Genomic DNA, 27,439 nt, shown 5'->3' with positions numbered 1-27,439 from the left:
AACTGCAATCTTCTCTAGGAGTCTTTCTCATCTAGTCCAGCCTACTCATATCTTTCCCTTCTCTGAGCACCCATTTAAATTTCTGTAGTGGATTAAAAAAAATTTTTTTTTATTGTGCTTGGGATGAAGGTTTACAGAGCAAATGAGTTTCTTATTAAACCATGATACACATATTGTTTTGAGACATTGTTGCCAACCCCACAACATGTCAACACTTTCCCCTTCTGGACCCTTGGTTCCCCACTTTCATTCATCCAGCTTTCCTGCCCCCCTCTGCCTTCTCATCCTTGCCCCTGGGCTGGTGTGCCCATTTAGTCTCATATACATGGTTGAGCTACATGTATTATTGTTTTATGGGCCTGTCTAATCTTTGGCTGAACCTCAGACGTGGCTTCAATACTGAGTTAAAAGGGTATCTGGGGGCCATACTCTCAGGGTTTCTCCAGTCTCTGTCAGACCAGTAAATCTGATCTTTTTTTGTGAGTTAGAATTCTGTTCTACTTTTTCTCCAGCTCTGTTTGGGACTCTCTATTGTGACCCCTGTCAGAGTAGTTGGTGGTGGTAGCTGGGCACCATCTAGTTGTGCTGGACTTGGTCTGGTGGGGGCTGTGGTAGTTGTGGTCCATTAGTCCTTTGGATTCATCTCTCCCTTGTGTCTTTGGTTTTCTTCATTCGCCCTTGCTCCAGATGGGGTGGGACCAGTGGAGTATCTTAGATGGCCACTTACAAGCTTTTAAGACCCCAGGCACTACTCATCTTAGTAGGAAGTAGAACATTTTCTTTATAAACTATAACAATTGAGCTAGATGTCTGCCAAGATGATGGTACTGTGTCTATGAAACTTCCATGACCTTGCCTTGGTCAAGCTGTGCTGACTTCCCCAGTATTGTGTACTGTCTTACCCTTCAACAAAGCTACCACTTATCTATTGTCTAATTAATGTTTTTCCCTTCCCGCCCCTCCCCTCCTTCATAACCATCAAAGATCGTTTCTTTCTGTGTGTAAAACTTTTCATGAGTTTTTATAATAGTGGTCTCATACACTATTTGTCCATTTGTGATTAACTTATTTCACTAGCATAATGCCCTCCAGATTCACCCATGTTGTGAGATGTTTCACGGATTCATCGTTATTCTTTATAGTTGAGAGAATTCCATTGTGTGTATGTACTACAGTTTGTTTATCCATTCATCTGTTGATGGGCTCTGAGGTTGTTTCCATCATTTTGCTACTGTGAATAATGCTGCAATGAACATGGGTGTGCATATGTCTATTTGTGTGACAGCTCTTATTTCTCTAGGATACATTCCTAGGAATGGGATTGCAGGATCGTACAGTATTTCTATTCCTAGCTTTTTAAGGAAATGCCATATTGTTTTCCAAAATGTTTGTACCATTTTGCATTCCCACCAGCAGTACGTAAGAGTTCCAAGTTCCCCACAGCTTCTCCAACATTTGTTATTTTCTGTTTGTTTTGATTCGTGCCAGTAATGTCAGGGTGAGATATGTCTTACTGTATGTATTTGCATTTCTCTAATGGCTAGTGATCACTAGCATTTCCTCATGTGTCTGTTAGACAACTGAATATTTTCTTTGGTGAAGTGTCTTTTCATATCTTTTGCCCATGTTTTTAATTGGATTATTTGTCTTTTCGTTGTAGAGGTGCTGGATTTTCCTATAGATTTTACAGATTAGACCTTTGTCAAGTATGTCAAAGACAATTTTTTTTTCCCAGTCGGTAGGTTCTCTTTTCACACTTCTCTTGAGCATACATGTTTAATTTTTAGAAGATCCCGGTTATCTAGCGTATCTTTAGTGTTTGTGTATTGTTAATTATGGTTTGTATCATATTTATGTCATGTATTAGGGCCTCTAGCATTGACTTTATTTTTTCTTCTATGATCTTTGTAGTTTTGGGTTTTATATTTAGGTCCTTGATCCATTTTGAATTAGTTTTTGTGTATGGTGTGAGATATGGGTCCTGTTTCACTTTTTTACAGCGGACATCCAGTTTTCCCAGCACCATTTGTTAAAAAGACTATCTTTTCCTCATCTAACGGACTTTAGGCCTTTGTCAAAGATGAGGTGACCGTAGGTGGATGGATTTACATCTGGGTTCTTGATTCTGTTCCATTGATCAATGTGTCTGTCATTGCACCAGTACCAGGCTGTTTTGATTACCGTAGCTGTACAGTAGGTTCTGAGGTCAGGTAGTACAAGGTCTCCTACTTAATTTCTTTTTCAATAGTGCTTTTCTTATCCGGGTCCTCTTTCCTTTCCATATAAAGTTAATGATTAGTTTTTCCATCTTGCTAAAGAATGCTGTTGGTATTTTGAATGAGATTGCACTGTGTTTGCAAGTAGTGGATTTAAATTTTTATTTTACAATGCCAGATATAAGAAACTTCTAACTGAATCCGACTTTGAGCCCCTATTCTACAAGTTTGGTAGGAAATTCGGCCTTGATTTTGTTTTGGAAGTCTCTCTCCTCCTTCCAGGATCCAGAAGTCTGATGTTGTGCTCAGTCCATCATAGATCCTGCCCTGCAGCTCTATATACAAGTCAGCATGTCCACAGGGGCGCTTTCACATCAGATTGCTCTAATATCCCTATATTACCCTATCAGGCATCCTGTCACCTCACAGGGAATTACATGGGAATGACAGGGATTCTGGTCCCTGATAATGGTGGGACCACCTGTCCCATACTTTCCTGTCCACACTTTCCTCTTCAGGGAAGTTCTTCCCAACTTCACCACTTCTCCCTGCCCCCAACACTCTCCAAGCCTTAAAATCCCTCCTAAACTTGGACAATTCAGCTCTCAGCTGAATTGTACATTGTTTAAATATGTATTACAGCACTTACCACAGTCTGAGTTATGACTTATGTTCTAAGGAGGCAGTAACACAGAATGTTTAAGAGCACAAGTCTTGCGAGCAAAAAGGACTGCATATCAGCACTTCCCATCTACCACTGGGTGACCTATGCAATTTATTTAACTGCCCAAACCTCAGTTTACCTATCCAGAAAACCCTCACAGGAATATCATGAGGATTAAATCCAGCCATAATAGCAGTAGTCCCAGTAGCAAAAGCTTACATTCATGTAGCACTATGTGCCAAGCGGGGCCCTAGTGGCTCATTGGTCAAGCGTTTGGCTGCTAACCAAAAGGTCAGCAGTTCCAATCCACCAGCTGCTCCTTAGAAACCCTATGGGGCCATTCTACTCTGCCCTATAGGGTTGCTATGAGTCAGAATCAACTCAACAGCAACAGGCTTTTGGTTTGGTATGTGCCAAACACTATTCTAAGCACTTTACATACATTAACTAATCTAATCCTCACAACACTTTCTGGATAAGTCATCAGGCACAAAGGGGTTAAGTAACTAGCCCAAGATCACACAGCTAATAACTAGCAGACAGAGGAATCAAACCCAGGCAGTTTGACTCATAGTCTATGCCCTTAACCACTACACTACATTACTTCTAATAAGCACCCAATAAATAATAGTTATCATCATTAACAATAGAATTTCTTGAGTCTTAACTTACATCTCTTTATATAAACTATAAGCTCCTGGGGGACAGCAAGTATACTAACTCATCTGTAACAGTTGTTAGAGAGCCAATTCCAGAGGCTGACTATGCAGGTTAGAATTCCAGCTCTGTCACTCACTAGCTATAAAACCCTGGGTAAACTGCTTAATCTTTTTGGATGGTTGAGAGAATGAAATGAGTTGATACTTAGAAAGTGCTTAGAAAAGTGAATGGCAGTATTTAGAAAGGTGAATGGCATCTACCATTACAATACATAATATATTTCATTATCTGAGATGTGATATCATTATTATCATTTGTCCTTTCAGAATCTGGAAAAGTACCAGGGTTCTCAAAAAATAACTGCAAATCACCAACCCACCTACACTGAGCACTCCTGTTTCATGTGAATTTGTCTTGTTACTAAAATTACTCCTTAAAGAAAAGGCTACACCTTCATAATAACAGTAATAATAATATAAGTCCTTAACACTTACAAAGTGCCAGGGACTGTTCTATGCTTTTTTCGTGTATTTAATCATTTTGTAATCCTCACAACTGGCTGATGTGGTAGATACTACAATCATCTTCTCTTTTATATGAGGAAATCCCGGGACAGAAAGGTTAAGTAATGCACCAATGTCACATTATCACACAGCCAATACGTGGCAGAGTCTACATACTTAACTATTGTGCTTTGTTGTCTCACTTGTAACTTTTTTTTATATTCCCCAGTATATCTGGAAGAATTCAGTATATATAAAAAAGTCCCAATAAATATTTATTGGTTGAAACTTTTTCACTAGAAATAGTATGAATATTTTTTAAGAGTTGTTTTAAATATTTTTAAAATGTTTGAAATGTCTATCAAAAAAGTCATACGAAAGTCAAAAGCTGAAGTTTATCTCTTAATATGAAATAGGCTTAGCCTGTAAAGATGAGTGCATCAGTTAAGCTGAATCACAAAGATGAGGTCCGAGTTTTCCAGCTGTGAATGACTCAAAGGACTAAGAGGTCCTTCACATACTTAACATCCTATTCTGGTGGATACATAGCACAGAAATGAACCCTCTAAAAGAAGACACAGTTTAGAGATCTGTTACAAAATCTAACCTCAAAGAAAGATTATAACTGCTTTAGGAGATAAACTTTTTCTTTTAAGTTCCTTTTGAACCGCTAAAACACTTACAGAAATATTTCAGTTCTCCCCCTGCAAACTTCTTTCCATAAAGGGCTGCAATTAAAAATTACAGAAGTTCTTCAGGATAAATGAAGTAGAGAGACTCATGTAGGAAAAACTGAATCAAAGCATCACGGATTTGATTGTTATTTCTCTGCAATTAAAAGGCCTCATAAGGAAACAAACAAGTTGGACTAGTCTGGTCATAGTCATTTAAATGGAAGAGCAGATTTTCATAGCTTTGGGAAAATTGAGGTTTACAGGGCAAACTCTGCAGGGCTGATCTCATCGTGGAGACATGCTCCTTTTCATTGGCAAAAGGGGAAAGGAAGTGAGCCATGCCCTAAAAAATATCACTAGAGACATTCCAGCTGATACTTGATAAGGGCTGGGAAGGTTGCCATCAACTCATGGCTGGAAGAAGGAAAATTTGGATCAGAAAGCAGCTGACTAGGAGAAACCATGTTAGGTATGTAGCTTTCCCACTAAACTACAAATTTTCAACAAGGGAGTCATTTAAACCAATGGCTTTCACATTTTTTTTTTTTTACTATGACCCACATTAAGAAATATATACATAAATATACACAAACATATATATAAAACTGAAATACACGTATATATGTAACTGAAACAATACCCTTACTACACACAAAGCACTATGATATTTTCTATTCTATTCTGCTTCATGTTCTGAACACACTGGTTGAGACCCGCTAGTTTGAAAAACTAATGACTCATAAATCCAGCTTTCTAAACCCTAATTTCCAATACTCACCTACCTTTTACACATTTACAACTGAACTGTCCCACAGATTTCAAACTCACAGTGTCAAAAATTATAGTTATAATCTCTCTTTCCTATCTCCTCACTCAAATCTACTTATTTTCCAATATTCCTGATCTCAAAGAATGGCACCACACTCCAGCCTTTACCTAAGCCACAAATCTGTGGGTATTCATTTGCAATCTTTCTTTCCTTTGCCTCTACACTCAGTGGGTAACCAATTATATCTTCTTAGCATTGGGTGGTATTCAAGTAAACGTTTAACAATCAGATCTCCGGGGAAAAGAGCCCTGTTTGCAGTGTTTGCCTATTTCTGCAGTGTAAATACCTCTACCATAGCCAATTTCAAGTAACCAGCCTGAAGCTATTGAATGTGAGTTGGGAAGAGATGTGCACAAATGGTTCCCGCACACCACTGTCTATCCCTCAGAACCATTTCCTTCTCTCCATACCCACTGGTACTGCCTTAATTCAGGCCTTCATCTTCTTTCTCCTAGATTAGCATAATAGAATCTTTATGGATCACCTGACCTCCATCTCATATTCCACCCCTTCATCTGACACAGTGTCCAAAATATCTTTCTAAAATCAAAGTCTCATCATGTTACTCCCCTACCTAAACACCTTCAATGGTTTTCCATTGCTACTCTTTACCTTTATATAGAGGGCACTTGATAGTTTGGTCCCTATCTACTCTTCAGCTTCATCTCCTGTCACACCGCCATCATAACCTCTATTCTAATCACAATGACATACATGGTATTCCCAAATATATCATGCTGTTCCATACCTATGCACCTTTGATCATTGTGTTCTCGCTCTCTAAACAACTTTCCCCAATTTGTCCACCTAGCAAGCACCAACTCATCTTTCAAGATTCAGCTAAAATTTCCTCTCTGGGGAGCTTTTCTTGAACTTCTTAAGTAGATTTGATGCCTCCCATTTTTTTACCACTGCTATATTTTAGCACCTTTTATATATTTTAGTACCTTTTATTGGATCTACTTCTTTTCTTATCCATGTCCTTTCAGTAGACATAAACTTGTTGAGGGCAAAACTTGATCTTATTCATCTTTGAACCAAGCAGGTAGCATGGTGATGGTATATAGTAAACTCTCACTAAACGATGATTTATTATCCCAAGCAACTACCACAGTAAGACCAGAATATACTAATTGTTTGATAAATGTCTGTTGAATGAAAACATATCAATATGTTCTTGCCATCTGCCCAAAGCCATTGAACTGCTAAGATACCCAATAATCACCTTCTAGATTGTTAAAAAAAAAAAATTAGGGAGCCCAAAATCTACTCCCATAATCAAATAACTTGTTCTGTAATTTCTTCTTCCCTACTGGCCTCCCACTAGACCGTGCACTCCTCAAAAGACAGGAGCTATAGCTTAGTCTTCTTTCTTAGTGTCCTCTGTATCTTACAGAGTTATCTGGAACACAGAAGATCCTCAATAAATATTTGTGTAGTACATAAATGAAGGTCCTTTCCTGAAGTACAGTCCAGAAGCTTTGGAACTGTGGCCCCCTCCAAATCTAATGGCCAACACCAAGAAAAACGTGGCTTTTCTCTTTCCCTGAAAGAAAGTTCCATTGTGTCATGGTCTGTAGGTAATATACTGCCAAATACCTATCTATATGGCACCCAACACATAGCAGAAAAATAAACCCCTTAAGGCCAGACACCTAAAATCAACTGTATCCATCCTGATACAACTAGACTGAAAGCTATCATGCATGGCTAGAGTCAGATTCAAAATCAAGAGAAAACCAATACTTCTCTGCCTGTAGAACAAGGTGTAACAGCTTGGGAGAGTTGACAAAATGGACATCTTCTACATTTTTCCTACCTTCACTGTTAGGTGTGATTTTGGGCAGGCCTAACAATCATTTGGAGCCCTGGTGTTGCATTGGTTGGGAGCTACGTCTACTAACCAAAAGGTCGGCAGTTCAAATCCACTAGTTGCTCCTTGGAAATAATTATAGGGCAGTTCTACTCTGTCCTGTAGGGTTGTTATGAATCGGAATTGACTCAACGGCAACGGATTTGGTTTGGTTTGTTTTGGTATCAATCACGTAGCCTGCCTTCCTCACTATCAAGATTGGCACATGACCTAATCATCTCCCTCCTCTCTTCCAGGAATTTAAATATTGAGTGGAGTGACATGAAGACAGAAAATAATTGGAGGGAGTCAATTAAGTCAGTACCATGAAGGGTTCCTGGTACACATGTCCCTGGAATGGACTTAGATCCTGACCTTCTCAAGGCCAATTCTATCCTGGTTTCTGACTCACATGGTAATCTTCCAATAAATTCATTTTTCCTTAAATCAGCCAATTTTATTCTGTTGCTCTCAGTCAAGAATCTTGACACACATTGTGGTCTCTGGAAGTTGGGTGTGGCTAATGGTGGACCTAAAATAAGGAAATGGGAGCAGGCAGTAAGGGTTCTCCTATCCACTGATGAGAATTTGTGTTCATAATCCTTATTATGCAGTTGCAAAACAGTTATTTTACACTATTCCCTCTTGTATTTTGGGACATAGTTTACATGCCTCCCCAGCCTAAATCTTTAGGAAGATATCAAAATACTGGTGTGTATTGACCATTCCTGGCAACTTTTGGTAAGATCCTGGAAATAACTTAGCTTCAGCTAAAGTCTGAATACAGAGAGAATAAAATTGTGCCTCAGTTAGTTTGGCCCTTTCTCCTGGTAGCAATCCAAGATGACAGAGAGTCGAATAATCATTAACTATAAAATCTGAATTTTTGGCCCCAAGCCAAAGATAATCTAGAAAACACAAGGAAGGAAGGAAACACCGCAAAAGAAAAGATTAGGACCAAGAGAAGCCAGGAGAATTGAAGGAAGCCTGATTCCCCAAGTATCTTCTGATACATACTCCCTCCCTGAAAAAGAGCTAAGGGCTGGGATGAAGCTAGGGTATGAGGGACAAGTTAGCTTTGCCTTTATCCCAGAGGCAAAAAATAAACAGCAAAATTAGGGCTGGAAAATGGGCAGAGCACCAAAGCCTACTTCTAAGAGATGCCCCCCTCACCCCACCCAGGCTAGGGCCTAGAGTCAAGGATCAACCCAGAGTGGAAATGTATATAGACCAACAGCCTGAGTTGAACTGTCCTACAAACTTTGGCAAATAAAATCCTATCATTACTTCAAAAGCAGTCTCCTAGCCTCCTAACCCACATCACCACCAGCATTTAGGATGATAAAATAATATCCCCATTAGAAAAATCTAACCTAGTGTCCTCTCAACATGCCCATGGAATTCATGGGAGGCAACAAAGAGCAGGTTCAACAGTAGCCAGATCTATAAGGCAAGGGACTCCATCAACCATCCACACATGTGCCTCTAATGTTGAAGGAAAAAAATCTAATCATAGAATTAGCTAGTACTAACCAGTTGCCATCGAATCAATCCCTACTCACAGTGACTCCAAGTGTGTCAGAGTAGAACTGTGCTCCATAAGGTTTTTAGTGATTGATTTTTTTGGAAGTAGATTGCCAAGCCTTCTTCTGAGTACCTCTGGGTAGACACGAACCTCCAATCTTTCAGTTAGCAGATGTGTACATGAACCATTTGCACCAGCCAGGGACTCCAATCATGGAACCAAACCAAAAACCAAACCCACTGCCATCGAGTAGATTCTGACTCATAGCAACCCTATCAGACAGAGTAGAACGGCCCTCATAGAGTTTCCAAGGATCGCCTGGAGGATTTGAACTGCCGACCTCTTGGTTACCAGCCGTAGCACTTAACCGCTACGCCCCCAGGGTTTCCAATCATGGAACAGTAGTGGCTAAATACAATGGCCTGTATGACATCCAAGACTATTATCAACCTGACATCCAAGTCAAGGTGTATCAGCAACTTTGTACAGACAGACAAGGAAAAACTGGAAAAGTACTGACTCTAGGAATTAAATTATGTGGTGGAGATATACGTGCAAAGAAATTATATTTCTTGAGTTGCACTAAGAGAATGATACAAACAGTTAAAATAAGAATATTTATTTCAAACAGCCTACACTATCAGTTGATACTCTGCAATACCTGGGGACTTGGGTTATCAAACTCAGCCATTTCAGAGGGAGCTGCTGGACAGAATCCTGAGCTCTGTCCGTCTTCCCATGTGAGATCTCTCACAACCTTGGGTCAATAGCACTGGCTCCTAGAGTGGTCCCTCCAGGAGCAGCACTAATATAAGGCATCCTTTTCTTACATCTTCTGTGAAACTTTGTCTCCCAGAGGTAATATAAGCTATACTGTATTTCTACTAAATGGCACTGAATCATTTGGAAGTAGAGAAAAATTTTCAATTCTTTATGGTGAGGGTCTGTTCCTTGCTTGCTAAAGGAGAGAAAACTGTGATTTCCCCAGACCCTCTCCATTCGTCCTTCATTTTTATTAACTGCCATGAGAAACCCTATTAGAAACAAACTACTGTGAGAGCTGGAACTCAGTGGGACTGCCTTGTTCTTCCAGGTCTCGCAAGTTTTCCGCCTTTGACAGGGTGCAGTCTTATCACTTTCCTGTCTCTCTTTTTAGTGGAAAATGTTTGAGTTTTCCTTCTCTGACAGGTTTCTGCCTTACACGGGTTCCAGTTTTTGCAGGCTTTACTGTATAAGGAATATTTATTTCTGTGAGCAGAGGGAAGAACATAGGGTGGGTGGAGTTGTGGATGAGTAATGGCAGGCCTGGAATGATCCTGCTGAAGATATTTTAACACTGATGAGCACTAGGCCATTATCTGTGCTCATTAAAATAGTGCTGGGTAGTGAGAGAGAGGCTGGCACATTTTCCTGTGGAGGAAATGGCCCTAGGGGTTTGAACAACAGTTGGGATACAGCTGCCATGGCTAAACCTAGGCAAGTATAGATGTCACACCAAAGCTGAAGTAATTTCATACCATCCCATGCTGCCCAATTTAAAAGCCAGTGAAGGAAAACTATCAGTTAAGGAAGTCTTTAAAATAGATAATTATTTTAAATACCAATTCCACACGTAACTAAAATTTTTGTTGTTGAGGTCCATGAAAGGCAGTTATTATGGTGTCAAGAGCTCAATCAACAATTGCACTGCTCAGCAACATGAGTGAAATACACTGTGTTGTTCTTAGAGGGTAGAACAGGCACACCAAATTCAAAGCCACTAGATGATGGACTTCTTGATTCCAAATTTTTTTTTTTTAGAAAACATCCTGTATAAGTCAAGTCCTTTTACCTTTGTCTTTCTTTAATAGTTCTTTTCCTTATAAGCATTTTTGTTTGGGTCCATCATTTTCTGTGTTCCTGATATGTTAGATAAGGAGCTACACTAATGGCATGTGGCACCACAACACACATTTCCCTCAGAAAGATAAGCCAGAGATGGAAACATTCCACATACAGAGAGAAAAACACACATACACTCACCAAATGCCTTCTTAGGTTCTATTAACTTCAAGGTAAACAGCTCCTCTTTTTTTAATTCCTTTAACTTCTTAGCAACATCATAATGACGCCATCCAACGATATTTTCTCCGTTTATGGATTCGATATGATCTCCCACACAGATTGTTTTAACTGAGTCAATAAGGCTACCATCTTTGATACCCTGAAAGAAAGAAAATTAACTATTACACCTAATATAAAATAGAACCGTATAACATTACTTTTCATGCTCATAGTGTACTGTATACAATGTACTGACATATTAACAATGCAGTTCAAGGCTCTGTTAAAGATGGAAGACTAAGAAACAAAAGACAACCATCTTACCTCCATCTCTTCCTCTTCCTTATTATTCAGAATTCAACCTCCATCTTGGTCCCGCCTCCGCTATAAAGCTTTCCCTGACATTCCCCAACCTCCCTCCCCAAACAGGGCAAGGCGCACCTCTCATGTGCTACAGTACTTTTTCTACTTGTGCTGCGCTCTAAGCTAAGCACTTTACATTTGCTATCTCATTTAATTTTAACAACCTTTATGAGACTCTCATGTCACAGGTGAGAAAAATCAAGGCTGGGGAAGATCAAGTAACTTGCTGAAGTTCAACATTTATTGTTGTTAGTTGCCATCAAGTAGATTCCGACTCATGGCAACCCCGTGTGTGCACAGTAGAACGGCTCCATAGGATTTTCAAGGCTGTGATCTTTCAGAAGCAGATTGCCAGGTCTGTCTTCTAAGGTGCCTCTAGGTAGGTTTGAACCACCAACATTTTGGCTAGTAGCCAAGTGCTTAACTGCTGCACCACCCAGGGACTCCTAGGCTCAACATACTATACTGCAATTGTTCATTTATTTCCCAGTCTCCATTACTAAACTGTGTTATCCTTAACTGTGTTATCCTTGGGGTCATTCACTATTGTATGCCCTGCACCTAGCACAATGCTTGCCATGGAAAAATCCTCCCATAAATGATCTTTGAATCACTTCAACATGAGGCGCATTACATAAGAATAGAGGTTGAGTTTTTCCTACTGGCTACGTTTTCCAAAACCTCAACTACAAATGCAAAGACTCAAAGAATGGTAAACCTTAGCTAAGACTGATACCTAACAAGAGATAGGTGTGGTTACCATTTTAGGAGCCAGAAAGGGTGATTTTATGTTATCATTTTTTATTTATGTAGATGAGGACAACTTAGAACTCAAGGAGAAACTTCAAGTTGATCTTTCTTAAATTTTTCTTACTTCTGTACACCACATCCAAAGTGTAAAGTCTCAAAATAAGGCCTAACTCACCAAGACAGCACCAAAAATTTCTGAAAGGACCTTTGGGATAAGAACTCCAGGAAACACTGCAGGAATAACCTCCCTACAGAAGGATCTACAAGCTCTTCCACAGTAGTGAGGAGTTGGGCAACATGAAGGCGACAACCTGCCTCAGGAGTCACAGGATACTTCACAGGGATGAACAGATAGAAATACTAGGGGTTGCTGCTAATGTGTAATAAAATTAAACATATTCTCCACCTTGCTTCTGAATCAGCAAGGTGATCCTTCTGTCTGGGAGTTATAAGACAAACTGATCTCACGTACCTAAGCATCTCCATCATAATGTTATCAGGAAAAAAAAAGTTCTAAGACACTTAACTGGAAATGTTAGTCACCTTTTAAATTTTTAAGTTATTATATGCCGAAACTCATAGTTCATTTCTTTTTACTCCAAAATTTTAAGAATATTTCTGTGTTCATTGCCATGGTAACTGTTATGTCATTGCTTTACGCAAATGACTCAATTATGCCATTTCAAACAGAACATATTATTTTATCACCACTAAGAGTTAATTATAAAGCAAGGAAACCATGGCTTTCAAAATCTGACATTATTATAAACCTGTATTAGCCTTATATACCTAACAGAAACAAATAATGGTAACCACAACATACCACTAGTACAACTGGAGTTACTACACTGTCAGAAAAATAAACAAGGTCAAATGAAAGACTTGTGTCTAAAGAAAAAAAGATAAGAATTCTCTATTAAGTACTCTGTTACATAACCATTCCTAAGCCATTAAGGGAATTCAAAAAAGTCTATATTTGATGTTTTTCTTAATTTGTATTCCAATACAATAAGTTGTATTCCAATTTATTCTTTAATTTACTATACTGTACAAATTTCAGTGCCCAGCTACATAATACTTTCCATTTCTAAGACTGTTATAATTTTATTTAAAGTAAGAATTATATGGAAACCCTGGTGACGCAGTAGTTAAGTGCTGTGGCTGCTAACCAGAAGGTCGGCAGTTCGGTTCCACCAGGCGCTCCTTGGAAACTGTATGGGACAGTTCTACTCTGTCCTATAGGGTTCCTGTGAGTTGGACTTGTTATAATTTTATTTAAAATAAGAATTATATAGAATTAATAAAATGAAAGACTTTAAAGACATGTATGAACCTTATCAGTGAATAAAAGAGCAGAGTAACAGGAACCTAGAGTTGCCTAGGCCTATGAGTAGTCACAGAAGTCACCAGAAGGGTGTCCAGGCACAGGAAAGAAAGGCAGTTACCAGAAGTCAGAACAGGCAGCAGGGCAAGGATCCAGATGGGCAAGAGAAAAGTCAAAGCATGTATTATCAGAGGCAGCAGATGAGGATCTGGGATGGGAGACAAGATGATATAAGAAACCTAGAGAAGAGCATCGTAAAATGAACTAGACATAGAGGCAAAGTCGAAAAATTTGAATATACATTCTGTGGGCTTCCTGAGCCTTACTCTTCTAAGTGTATAGAATAAAGCATGAAGTAGCAATTAAGTTTCTGAAATCTAATGTACTTTGATAATCATTTCATAACTTGCTTAAAGAAACAAAAAAACATTGCCCTCAAGTTGATTCCAGCTCCTAGCAACCCTACAGGACAGAGTAGAACTGCCCCATAGGGTTTCCAAGGAGTGACTGGTGGATTCAAACTGCCGACCTTTTGGTTAGCAGCTGTAGTTCTTAACCACTGTGCCACCAGGGCTCCCATAACTTGTTAGAGATTAATAATATTGCTAAACATGGTACTCAGGAACAAAGGGTTAAAAGAGATGAATTAATTCTATATATTTACTAGGTCACTTATATCATTCTCTATTAACATTTATGAACTTTCTCTTACCTGGTTTTCCAATTTAACACTGCATAGGGCAGAAAGGACTTTTTACTAAATGTTTTTTGGTAGACAGACTTTACAACATTAAACAAACCTAAAGGTTCCCAACCATTTCAGATCATCCCTAAAGGTTCCCAGCCATTCCAGATTATTATTATAGTATCTTCCAATGCGTTCATCCCATATATTTATAGAACTCTATCTTCTCATCACAGACATCGGCAGAGCTCTAGTATGGCATCCTGCCCTCCTCAAAACTTTGAGCACAAGGCACAGTGGTTGTTTGAGCCATATGTCCTGCAGTCATTACCACAATTTTTAGATATATGCTGTTGACCCTTTGTGGTGTAATGGATTGCTTTTCGTGTGGCCTTTTCTAGCCATGGTCTTATAACTCCCACCCACATAATTGGGTGGGACAGTGTGACAGGGTAATTGTTGCCCACTAAGGTGATTGGTCAGTTTTACCATCCCACTGGGCTTGAAATGAGCCACCCTGGAGGCAGGAAAGAGAAGAGCCCACAACCACTAAGGAAAGAGAGACTGGCAAGAGATGGCATAGTGGGCTTTCCAGTCCATGGAGCAAAAGAGCTGAGTGTCTCTGGGCAGTGACTGAGGGCCAGGAAAAGCCTACGCTTGACCCAAAAGTTTGGGACTTGCTAGCCTCCACAACCGTGTGAGCCATTCCTTTACACTGGTTTATGAGTTCTGTGAGACGCTGAAGCAAATTAGGGAACCCAAAGAAGGGAGAATACTGAGAGGAGAGGGAGTAGTTGTTAGTGATGATGGAGTGGTACAGCAGCTTGGAAAAGTTGGGCATTTGGGACATCTTTGACCTCTGCCTCATAGGAACCAACTTTGTGCTGATCCTTATAAAAGAAATTATTCCAACACTATTCCCAAACCTTGTTCATAATAATAAATTAACATTCATATAACAATTCTAAATATTGTAAACAGTTATATCATTTAATCCTCACAACAACCCTAAAATCCTTGCCATCTAGTCGATTCTGACTTATAGGGACCCTGTAGGACAGGGCAAAACTGATCCATAGGTCTCCCAAGGATATGATCTTTATGGAAGCAGACTGCCACATCTTTCTCCTGTGGAGTGGCTGGTGGGTTTGAATCACTACCTTTTGGTTAGCAGCTGCGTACTTAAACACTGGAATATTTGATATTCCATTTAATGAATGAGGAAATCAAGGGACAATGATGGCTTGACCAAAATAGCACAACTACTAAACAACAAAACTGGGTCTCAGACTGGGGTGGTATAATTATAAAATATCATGCCCTTTCCACAAAACACTCAGAATCAGACATACCTAACTACCAGGATCAAACGGCTAGTTAAAAAAAGAAAGAAAAGGTCAGGTCTAGAACCCAAAGTCTTCTGACTCCAAGGCAGCGTTTGGGGTAGAGCTATCCAAAATGATCTATCACCTTTGAACTGAGAAACTTCTCTGAGTTATTTTTGTTATTTCTGCTGAAGCTGTTCCTCATCTACATCATGCTCTCTAGATCTTAGACATTACCTATTTTCTTAGATAATCACTTCTATTCCTACTTTATATCCCTCTGTTCATAAATTCAAGCTATGGGTCCCCTGTCCTCTTGGCCTCCTACATTTCCATCCTTGCAGTTGCTTTGCTGCTGTTACTTTTGTTGTTAGGTGCCATAGAGTCGGTTCCAACTCATAGCAACCCCATGTACGACAAAACAAAACACTGCCTGATCCTATGCCATCTTCACAATCGTTGCTATGTTTGAGCCCATTGTTGAAGCCACTGTGTAAATCCATCTCGCTGAGGGTTTTCCTCTTTTTTGCTGACCCTCTGCTTTACCAAGCATGACGTCCATTCTTCATGGACTGGCCCCTCCTGATAACACATCCAAAGTATATTATGTAAAGTATCGCCATCTACCCTTCTAAGGAGCATTCTGGCTACACTTCTTCCAAGACAGATTTGTTCGTTCTTCTGGCAGTCCATGGTATATTCAATATTCTTTGCCAACACCATAATTCAAAGGCATCAATTCTTCTTCAGTCTTCCTTATTCACAGTCTAGCTTTCAGATGCATATAAGACAATTGAAAATACCACAGCTTGGTATTTAAAGCCAGCATTACAAAATGGTAAAAAACTGGTGAATCTGGATAAGGGGTTCTTTGTACTATTATTGCAACTTTTCCATAATTTTGAAATTATTTCCAAAATTTTTTTTTGATGGTATCAATCTTGTATACAGTATGATATTCAATTCTCTTCTAAGTAGAACCGCATGTTGGCAGTTTGGCGTATGCTCCACTTTCTCCTTTGCCAACATGCTCCCTGTCTCCAGAGGGATAGTGACTAGTACTCTGCGGCAGGTACATGTCTCACACAGCATTAAAAAAAAAAAAAAGAAACACAAGCTTTAAACATCAGAGGACAAGATCTAGAAAATCCACGTATGTTTGAAAACTTCCAAGCCCTTCTCTGCTAACATTAGAAAGGCATTGCTGCATGTGCCTCATGTCCTGAGCTTCCCTTGGATAATCCCACATGACTTTCCCAACTCTCGGATTTTCCATTTGGTCACCCTCTCAACCTTCAGCACAGTCAAATCTTTTGCTGAGCTAAAAATAGCCAATTTATCAAGTGGGAAGTTAAATAAAGCACCATTTACAGTTAAGCAGATAACTTTCCCAAGACAGTTTCTTCAATGATGACAATGCAGAAGCAAATTAGGAATCGGGATAAAAAAAGGCACGAAACTTGCTCTGTGGCATGAAGTTTAGCACTAATTCTTAGTTAAGTGGTTAGGAATGCTGGTTTTGGAGTCAGATCACTTGGATTCAAATTCTGAATTTGTCCAGTTGTGTCACTTTGAGCAAGTTACTTGACCTTCCCGGCCCTGATTCTGCATCTGCCAAAGAGGGGTTGCTAATAGTATCTAAAAAAAAAAAAAAAATAGTGCCATCTACCCTGGGATAAATCTCACAGACATAATGCTGAGTAAAAAAAAGCCAGAAACAGTAGGGCACATAATGCATGCTTCCACTTATACACAGATGAGCAAGTGAAACTCTGGTGATGGAGGTCAGATAGTGGTATCTTTGGAGGGTGAAGAGGATTGACAGGCAAGGGACAAAAGGGAGCCTTCGGGGTGGTGGAAATGTTCTAAACCTTCATTTGGGTATTGGTTATACAGATGTGTGTATGTAAACATTTATTGAGCTATACATTAAAAATTTGTGCATTTTAACTTGAAAGATTAGATAGGAAATTTAGGGGGCAGTAAGTTTATGTTAATGAGGATGGAACAACCCAGAAAAGGAGAATGAGAATGGTAGCACAACTCAAAGAATGTAATCAATGTCACTGAATTGTACGTGTAAAAATGTCGAATTGGTGTATGTTTTGTTGTATATATTCTGAACAACAAAATAAGTAAATTTTTTTTTTTAATCTGTGCATTTTAACCATTAGTTACACCTGGACAAAAAGTGAAAAAAAGAAAGCACAGTACAAACCAAAAAGAATTATTGCCAAGGATTAAATGAGAAAACATAAACAAAGTTCTTAGTACCTGGTGAGTACTTGATATGTTAGCTGTTGTTATTATTACAACTACTTATTACAATAATACAACTGTTATTGTTAAGAGGTAAGCCTGTGTTTCTTTTTACCACTCCTCAATTCTCACAATTTTTCACACCATTTCCAAACTTCTTTTCCTTGCCTTTACAGCTCTATACTGATGTTTACATTTTTAAAAAGGAATTTTTTGGTTCAGATAATTTTGAAGAGCATTTTTAAAGAAATAAATAAGGTTTAACCAAAAATATATGCAGTTGGAAATAATCCTAAATGAATGAAAATCAGCAAGGAAGCCATCAGATGTTAATAAACTGCAAGAGCTTATATGGGACCAAGACCAGACTTTCCTTTTCAATAAATTCTAAATCCTAGAGGAAGTTTAAACTGAAGGGAAGAAAGTCAGTAAGATGATGAACAGATATGATATATTAGAAACATTTTAAGATGAAAGTGAAACATTACCAGTCCATCCCTTGCTGCTGAGGGGCTCTTACTCTTGAGACCATTTCTAACTTTCTTTGACATGGTAGCTTTTCTTAAATGTTACTCTCAGTTAGGTCACACAGTTCTATTTTGTTTTTCTTAAACTTACCTTTATAAAAGCATACCCAATGCCATTATCTGTAATGGTGAGACCAAGTGAATCCTCAGATTTATATACATTTACTTCTTTTTTAATTCCTTTCACATGGGCAAATATGAAATCTTCAAGGCCTATTTGTACTCCTAAGAGTCTTCTCATGTCAACTTTTGGTGTATTTAAAGTACAGTACAAAATCTGCAAAAAGAAAAAAAAAAAATTAAGGTCACTTTCCATCAGGAAAATATTCCGGTCATTAATTAATTTATTCAATAAATATTTAGTGAATGAAACAGCACCCAATTTATGATGTAAGTGGTTATATCATAAAATATGTTTACATGTTGGTTAGGAAGAATCTGGGACATATTTTCTTTTAATAACATTAAAACCAAACAACAACAACAAAAAAAACTTCTTGCTGTCAAGTAGATTTCAACTCAGAGCGACACTACAGTACAGGGTAGAATTGCCCCAGAGGGTTTCTTATATAAACAAACTGCCACACCTCTCTCCTGTGGAGTAGCTGGTGGGTTCGAACCTCTCCCCTTTCAGTTAGCAGCCGAGCACTTAACCACTGCACCACCACGGCTCCTTTTAATAACATTAAGTAACATGCATTGGGGAGCTCTGGTGGTACAATGGTTAAGCGCTCAGTTGTCAGCCAAAAAGTCAGCAGTTCAAACCCACCAGCCACTCCATAGAAGAAAGAAGCGGCAGTCTGCATTCATAAAGATTACAGCCTCAGAAACCCTATGGAACAGTTCTACTCTGTCCTGTAAGGGTCGCTATGAGTCGGGATTGGCTTGACGGCAATGGGTAGCATGTATTGTTTCCTATAGGCCAGGCTTTGTGCTAAGCACTTTACATATTTATTATCTCATCTAATCCTCACAATAAATTTATAAAGTACATTATTATCCTCATCTTGCTGTTGCTAGGTGCCATTAAGTCAGTTCTGATTCATAACAACATATGTATAACAGAACAAAATGTTGCCCAGTCCCGTGCCATCCTCACAATTGTTGCTTTGTTTGAGCCCACTGTTTTAGTCACTGCATCAATACAACTTGTTGAGGGTCTTCCTCTTTTTCACGGGCCTTCTACTTTACTTAGCAATAGGAAATTGAAACCTAGCAAGATCAAGTAATTTGCCTAAGGTCACAAAGCCAGTACTTGTCAGAGCCAGGATTCAGCAACATCAAAGAGGCTTAAACTTCTGTGTTACATACCATTTACAATACTGAAACAAAATGTTGCATTCCCAAAGGTAAAATCATGATACAATACTACAGTGAAAATATAGACAAGGTTATCTTTAAAAACTGGTCATTGCTTTTTTAAAACATAAGGAAAATTTTATTTATCTTAAATTCTACTGCTTGAGAAAAGCAATTTAATTAGCGAGATGTTACAGTAAAAGTGTTTTAAACCTAAAATGGACCTTAAACCCAAAGCCCGTTGCCGTTAAGTCGATTCTGACTCATAGTGACCCTAAAGGACAGAGTAAAACTTCTCCATTGAGCTTCAAAGGCTGTAAATCTTTCGGAAGCAGACTGCCACATCCTCCTCCTGTGGGTCAGCTGGTGGGTTCGAACTGCTACCTTTCTGTTAGTAGCCGACTGCTTTAACAACTGTGCTACTAGGGCTCCTTAACATGGACCTTAAAGATTAATTAATCCAATCCCTTAATTTAAAAAAAAAAAAAAAAAAGAGGTAACAGCGGTCTAGAGATCTTAAAAAGCAATTTGTCCAAAATCACATGGTGGCAGAAACAAAACAAAAAGAAACTGGAACCATGAAAAATCTCCACAAGAGATTTTAAAGGAATTTCTTATGTTTACCAAATCGTGATTTAGGCTAATTTTCCTTCAAAAATATGACTCATTTTACTAAAACTCGCAGTGCCACTCTTAAGCTTGTCAACTGTAACTTGAGTAATTGCGGAGCCCAAATAGAAAACTACAGAAGAGGATGAGGAGAGGAAGGTTGAGAACATGTCACTGGTTAAATGATTAAGTTCAACAAACATCTATTGAGCACCTTAAAGAACATCTTAATATGGTTGTTGCTAAATAAAACTTTTTAAATTTTTTTTATTATTAAATAATATTTGCTGCAAGTATTGCTAGCCCTTCCTCCACCCGTGTCTTCAGCCCTCACTCGCAACCATCTCTCTCTCTCTCTCTCTCAGTTTTAAACCATTCCCAACTGTCATTCAAACCTTGAGCCTTAACGTATCCATAAGTCATGAAGTTCAGAAACTGGGTGCAGTTACTACTTTTTGAACTGCTTTTGAGGCCTTATCCAAATGGGTCTGAGTTGAAAGGGCTTTGTAAAATAATATGTCTAGTATGCAAGCCAGGTTTTGAACCAGAGACTAAAGATTCAATGATAAATAAGACACATCACCCGTCCTTGACTCACAATTTACAGGGAGAAGCAAACACGTGAACAGACCATTTTAGTACAAAGCCATAAGCTCTAGAGCAGAAATACGCACATGGCTTCACAGGAGCCTGAAAAGCAAGCATCTAAAAGGTAGCTGATCCAACTTCGATTGTTCAGGGAAAGCTTTCAGGAGATGACACCCGTTCCTGAATCTTACGCAGGATTCAGCTGAGTAAAGGAAAAGGGGGAAGACATTCCAGCCAACGAAAACAGCTTTTCAGAAAGGCCCATGTGGTATAGCAAATTGTTCCTGGTATTTCAGTACAACTGAGGCTCAAAGTGGGTAGAGAGATGAGCAGTATTTCCTGGGCTGGAATTAACTGAACTGTGAAAAATCAATGAGAGAAAGAAAAAAGCATGGGTTCATATGAACCTCTCTTCAACAATAATTTCACTGTATGTCCCTAGTACCATATTATACTGTTCTGTGTATATTATGGGATACAGTAAGTAAGTATGTTGATATCACTGGGAATCAGAATTTTCAGCACGGACGAAAGAAGATTTAAAAAAAAAAATTGTCATCAAGTCGATGTCGACTCATGGGGACCCCACATGTGTCAGAGTAGAACTGTGCTCTACAGGATTTTTAATGGTGGATTTTTCATGAGAGGATCACCAGGTCTTTCTTCCAAGGTACCTCCGGGTAGACTCAAACCTGCAACTTTTCAGTTAGCAGCCAACTGGCTTAACCATTTGTGCCATCCTGGGACCCCATGAAATTGATAGAGTTACATAAAAGTACTAAAGTCTGGGAGGCGAGGTCAAGATGGCAGAGTAGTCAGATGCTTCCAGTGGTCCCTCTTACAAAAAGGACCTGAAAAAACAAGTGAATCAATTATATATGACAATCTAGGAGCCCTGAACATCAAAGGCAAAGTTCAAGAATCAGAATGAGTCACATGGGGAGAGAGAGATGGTTCAGAAGCAGCGAGAAGTGGCCAAATCAGACCCAGTGGGAACCGGCACCCTGCAGGCCAGATCCTCGGGCACAAGTATAGTGAACCATGCAGTGTTGTTCGGGATGTGTTTTCCACATCGGGAGAGACCGAGTGACGGAGAGTTCACTCACGCCTCCAGAATCAGCAAAAAGCGGCACTCTCGTCAAAAGATAAATACGTGCATCTAATCTACCACGCAGACCAAAAAAATACCCCTTTGGAAAAAATTCTCTCTCATTTAACTGACCCCTCCCTGTTCTGCACTGGGTCCCAAGCCGGCTTCAGAAATAGCCACTTTAGCTGGGCTGGAAGTAAGACCTATTGTGCGCCCTAAGCCATCCTCCCAGCCTCGGAGAAGGAATAAATTAACAAACGGGACAAAAAAAAAAAAATCTGCTGGCTTCCCTAAGCTGGGAACTCAGGGCAGAAACAGGGCCTTTGCCTAGGCACAGGCACAAGTGGTCCACAGCCTTTGAATGCCTTTCACCCCTGCGTAGACATGTGTAGGCCCATTTTAATAGCGTAGGCCCTCATTAACACAGTACAACAGTGTATATACCTGAAGTCTAACTTCAATTGTTTCAGCTGCATGGTGGAGAGGCAGGTTCGTAACATTTGATACCACTCTCCGTATTAAGCAGGGTCCTCACCTACCCATATCAGGGGCCTGAGAACTGGTGGCTTCGCCCATGCCATATACCCACCATTGACGGGGGTCCAAGGTTAAGTGATGCCTCCCAGTCCTTACAGCCAACAGCACTGGGAGCCCATAGTCCATCTGCAAAACCCACCCACATACGCTCTCTAGGGATCAGGGGCACACTTTCCTCACAGATACTCAGAGGTGGATGTCAGTCCACTGTCTTGTTCAGCGTGTGACCCCCTACTACAGCCATATACCTGTGCCTACACCAATCACCCCCACTTGTCTAAGACTGTAGATGAGAGCCTATACCACACACTTGGTGACCAACTACCTGGACACCTGAGCTGAATCCATACAAGAAAAGCAAATGGACTCCTCGGTTCCTTACCTAGTAACAGCTCTAACCACTTGGTAACAGGACGTTAGAGCTTCAAAGGTGCCAATAATCAAACTAGGCCTCACAAGCAGCCTATATGGGCATATCAAAACAAAACAAGAAGCTAGGACACGGTAAGCAAACATCAAATAAATAAATACAATAACTTATTAATGGCTCGAAGACAACAGTCAATATCAAATCACATAAAGAGGAAGATCATGACAGCTTCAGCAAGCTCTCAAAACAAAAAATCAAGAAATCTTCCAGGGGAAGAGAATTTCCTGGAATTACTGGTGGCAGAATACAAAAGATTAACATACAGAACTCCTCAAGAGATCAGAAAGGACATCAGCCAAAACACAGAACAAGCCAAGAAAGGCATAGATATGGCATTAGAGGAACTTAAGAAGATTAAAGAAGAGTATAATGACAAATTTAATAGGCTGCAGGAATCCAGAGAGAGACAGAAAACAGAAATTCAGAATATTAACAATAAATTTTTAGAATTAAACAACAGAAAGTCAGAGGAGCAGAATTGAGAAAATGGAAGGAAAAATTAGTAAGATTGAAGATAAAACATTTGACACCAAAATATTTGAGGAAAAACCAGATAGAAGAATTTTAGGAAACCCTAAGAATTATGTGGGACTCTACCAAGAGAAATAACCTATCAGTGACTGGAGTACCAGGACAGCAGGAATAAGAGAAAATGCAGGGAGAATTGTTGAAGATTTGTTGGCAGAATATTTCCCTGATATCGTGAGAGATCAGAAGATAATCTATCCAAGATGCTCATCGAAACCCCCACAAGGTAGATTCCAAAAGAAAGTCACCAAGACATATCATAACCAAACCTGCCAAAAGCAAACATAAAGAGAGAATTTAAAGAGCAGCTAAGGATAAATGAAAAGTTACCTAAAAAGAAGAGTAAATAAGACTAAGCTTGGACTGCTCAGCAGAAACCATTCAGGCAAGAAGGCAATGGGATGACATATATAAAGCCTTGAAGGGAAAAAAATGCCAGCCAAGAATTATGTATCTAGCAAATACGAAGGTGAATTTAGGACATTTCCAGATAAACAGAAGTTTAGGGAATTTGCAAAAACCAAACCAAAATTACAAGAAATACTAAAGGGAGTCCTCCAGATAGAAAATCAATAACATCAGAAAACAACCCAATACAAGAACACAGAACAGAGCAACTAGGTATCAGCCCAGATAAGGAAATCACAAAAATAAATCAAAGCTAAAATGCTCAAAACAGGGAAACGGAGACATCACTATGTAAAAAAGAACAATATTAAATCAGAAAATAGGGACTAAAAAGTGTAGTCATAGATCTTTCAATGGAGAGGAAGTCAAGGCAATATAAAGAAATAAAAATTTGGTTTAAACTTAGAAAATAGGGGTAAATATTAAGGTAACCAGAAAGGAAACTGACAATCCTACACATCCAAATAAAAAACAAGAAAAACATAAAGACTCAGCAACTACAAAAGCAACAACAATGAAAAAGAAGAAAAGGAAATGCATAAAGAAAAATGACTCAGTACAGAAAATTAAGTGGAACAAAGAGACTGTCAACAACAGAAAAAGATATCAAAATGACAGCACTAAACTCATAAAAAAAAAAAATCAATAATTACACTCAATGTAAACAGACTAAATGCATCAATAAAGAGACAGACAGTGACAGAGTGGATTGAAAAAAAACACGATCCGTCCATATGCTGCCTACAAAAGACACACCTAAGACTTAAACACACAAACTAAAACTCAAAGGATGGAACACAAATACATCAAGTAAACAACAATCAAAAGAGAGCAGGAGTGGCAATATTAATTTCTGACAAAATAGATTTTAAAGTAAAATATACCACAAAGGATAACGAAGGACACTATATCGTGATTAAAGGGTCAATATATTTTTTATATCAGGAGGACATAACCATAATAAATAATTACGCACCCAATGACAGGGCTCCAAAATACATGAAATAAACAGCATTGAAAAAAGAGACAGACAGCTCCATCATAATAATAGGAGGCTTCAACACACTACTTTCGGTGAAGGACAGAATATCCAGAAAGCAGCTCAATAAAGACAAGGAAGATCTAAATGCCACAACCAACTTGACTTCATAGACATATACAGAACACTCCACCCAACAGCAGCAAAGTATATTTTCTTTTCCAATGCACATGGAACATCCTCCAGAACAGGTTATAAAGTAAGCCTGAACAGAATCAAAAACATCAAAATAATACAAAGCATCTTTTCTGACAATAAAGCCATAAAGGTAGAAATCAATAACAGAAAAGGCAAGGAAAAAAAAAAAAATCAAAGACAAGGAAACTGAACAACACCTTGCTCAAAAACTACTGGATTATAGAAGAAATTTTAAGGCCTTAATGAAGAAAGAAATTCACAGAATCAAATGAGAATGAAAACACTTCCTACCAGAACCTTTGCAACACAGCAAATCAGTGCTCAGAAGTCAATTTATAGCAATAAATGCACACATGCAAAAAGAAGAAAGGGCCAAAATCAAAACATTAACACTACAACTCCAACAAATTGAAAGAGAGCAACAAAAGAAACCCTCAGGCACCAATTAAGAAAGCAAATAATAAAAATTAGGGCAGGATTAAATGAAACAGAAAACAGAAAAACAATCAAAAAAGTTAACAAGACCAAAACCTCGTTTCTTGAAAAGATCAACAAATCGATAAACCACTGGCCAAACTGACAAAAGAAAAACAACAGAAGAAGCAAATAACCCAAATAAGAAATTAGATGGGCAATATCACAACACACCCAACTGAACTTAGAAGAATCATAACAGAATACATGAAAAATTATACTCTAAGAAATTTGAAAACCTAGAGGAAATGGACAAATTTCTAGAAACACACTACCTACCTAAACACAAACAGAGATAGAACAACTAAATAAACCTATAACAAAAGGTAATTAAAAAACTCTGAACAGAAGAAAGCCCTGGCCCGGATGGCATCACTGGAAAATTCTACCAAAATTCCAGAGAAGAGTTAACACCACTACTACTAAAGGTATTTCAGAGCATAGAAAAGGGTGGAATAATTCCAAACTCATTCTCTGAAGCCAGCATAAGCCTGTTACCAAAACCAGGTAAAGACATCATAAAAAAAGAAAAGTACAGACCAATATCCCTCATGAACTTAGACGCAAAAATCCTCAACAAAATTCTAGCCAAAAGAATTCAACAATATATCAAAAAAAAGAAAAAAATTCACCATGACCAAGTGGGGTTCATACCAGGTATGCAGGGATGGTTCAACATTAGAAAAACAATCAATATAACCCATCACATAAATAAGACATAAGACAAGAACCACATCATCTTATCAATTGATGCAGAAAAGGCATTTGACAAAGTCCAACATGCATTCATGATAAAAAAAAAAAAAACTCTCAGCAAAACAGGAATAGAAGGGAAATTCCTCAACATAATAAAGGGCATTTATACAAAGCCAACATCCAACATCATCTTAAATGAAGAGAGTCTGAGAGCATTCCCCTTAAGAATGGGAACCAGACAAGGATGCCCTTTATCACCACTCTTATTTAATATTGTGCAGGAGGTCTTAACCAGAGCAATTAGGCTAGGAAAAAAAAAAAGGCAACCAAACTGGTAAGGAAGAAGTAAACGTATCTCTATCTGCAGATGATATGATCTTATTCACAGAAAAGTCTTAAGAATCCACAAGAAAGCTACTGGAACTAATAGAAGAATTCAGCAGATTATCAGGATACAAGATAAACATACAAAAATTGGTTGGATTCCTCTACACCAACAAAGAGAATGTCAAAGATGAAATCATCAAATCAATACCATTTACAGTAGTCCCCAAGAAGATAAAATACTTCGGAATAAATCTTACCAGAGACATAAAAGACCTATACAAAGAAAACTACAAGACGCTACCGCAAGAAACCAAAACAGACCTACGTAAGTGGAAAAACATTATCTTGCTCATAGATAGGAAGACTCACCATTGTGAAAATGTCTATTTTACCCAAAGTGATCTGTAGATACAATGCAATCCCAATCCAAATTTCAACAGCATTTTTTAATGAGATGGAGAAACAAATCACCAACTTCATATGGACAGGGAAGAGGCCCGGGATAAGTAAAGCATTACTGAAAAAGAAGAAAAAAGTGGAAGGCCTCACACCACCTGATTTTAGGGCTTATTATGCCTCCACAGTAGTCAAAACACCCTGGTACTGGTACAACAACAGATACAGAGACCAGTGGAACAGAATTGGGAATCCAGGCATAAATTCATCCACTTACAGAGCAGCTGATATTTGACAAAGGCCCAAAGTCCATTAAATGGGGAAAAGATAGTCTCTTCAATACATGGTGCTGGCATAACTGGATATCCATCCAGAAAAAAATGAAAGACCCATACCTCATACCATTCACGATAACTAATTCCAAATGGATCAAAGACCTAAATATAAAATCTAAAATGATAAAAATCATGGAAGAAAAAATAGGGACGTTAGGAGCCCTAATACATGGCAAAAACAGCATACGAAACATTACTAACAATACACAAACACCAGGAGAGAAACTAGATAACTGGGAGCTCCTAAATATCAAACACTTATGCTCATCCAAAGACTTCACCAAAAGAATAAAAAGACAATTGACAGACTGGGAAAAAGTTTTTGGCTACAACAAATCCAAACCAG

The 27,439-nt window shown here is 38.7% G+C and overlaps 1 protein-coding gene across 1 annotated transcript in view; it reads right to left on the bottom strand.

The window, feature by feature from the left end:
• GIPC2 (GIPC PDZ domain containing family member 2) overlaps positions 1-27,439 on the bottom strand; it is a 104,192-nt gene that overhangs the window by 28,619 nt on the left and 48,134 nt on the right. The window contains exons 2-3 of the mRNA XM_003411122.4: positions 18,291-18,476; positions 10,946-11,126 (exon numbers count right to left, since the gene is read on the bottom strand). Coding sequence (XP_003411170.1) covers positions 10,946-11,126; positions 18,291-18,476 — 367 coding nt within the window. The remainder of the gene's footprint in view (positions 1-10,945; positions 11,127-18,290; positions 18,477-27,439) is intronic.

Source organism: Loxodonta africana, chromosome 3, assembly GCF_030014295.1.
Source record: "Loxodonta africana isolate mLoxAfr1 chromosome 3, mLoxAfr1.hap2, whole genome shotgun sequence".
Classification (NCBI taxonomy): Eukaryota; Metazoa; Chordata; class Mammalia; order Proboscidea; family Elephantidae; genus Loxodonta; species Loxodonta africana.
The sequence above is the reverse complement of the archived record's forward strand: the minus strand, read 5'-3'. Positions and strand labels throughout refer to the sequence as shown.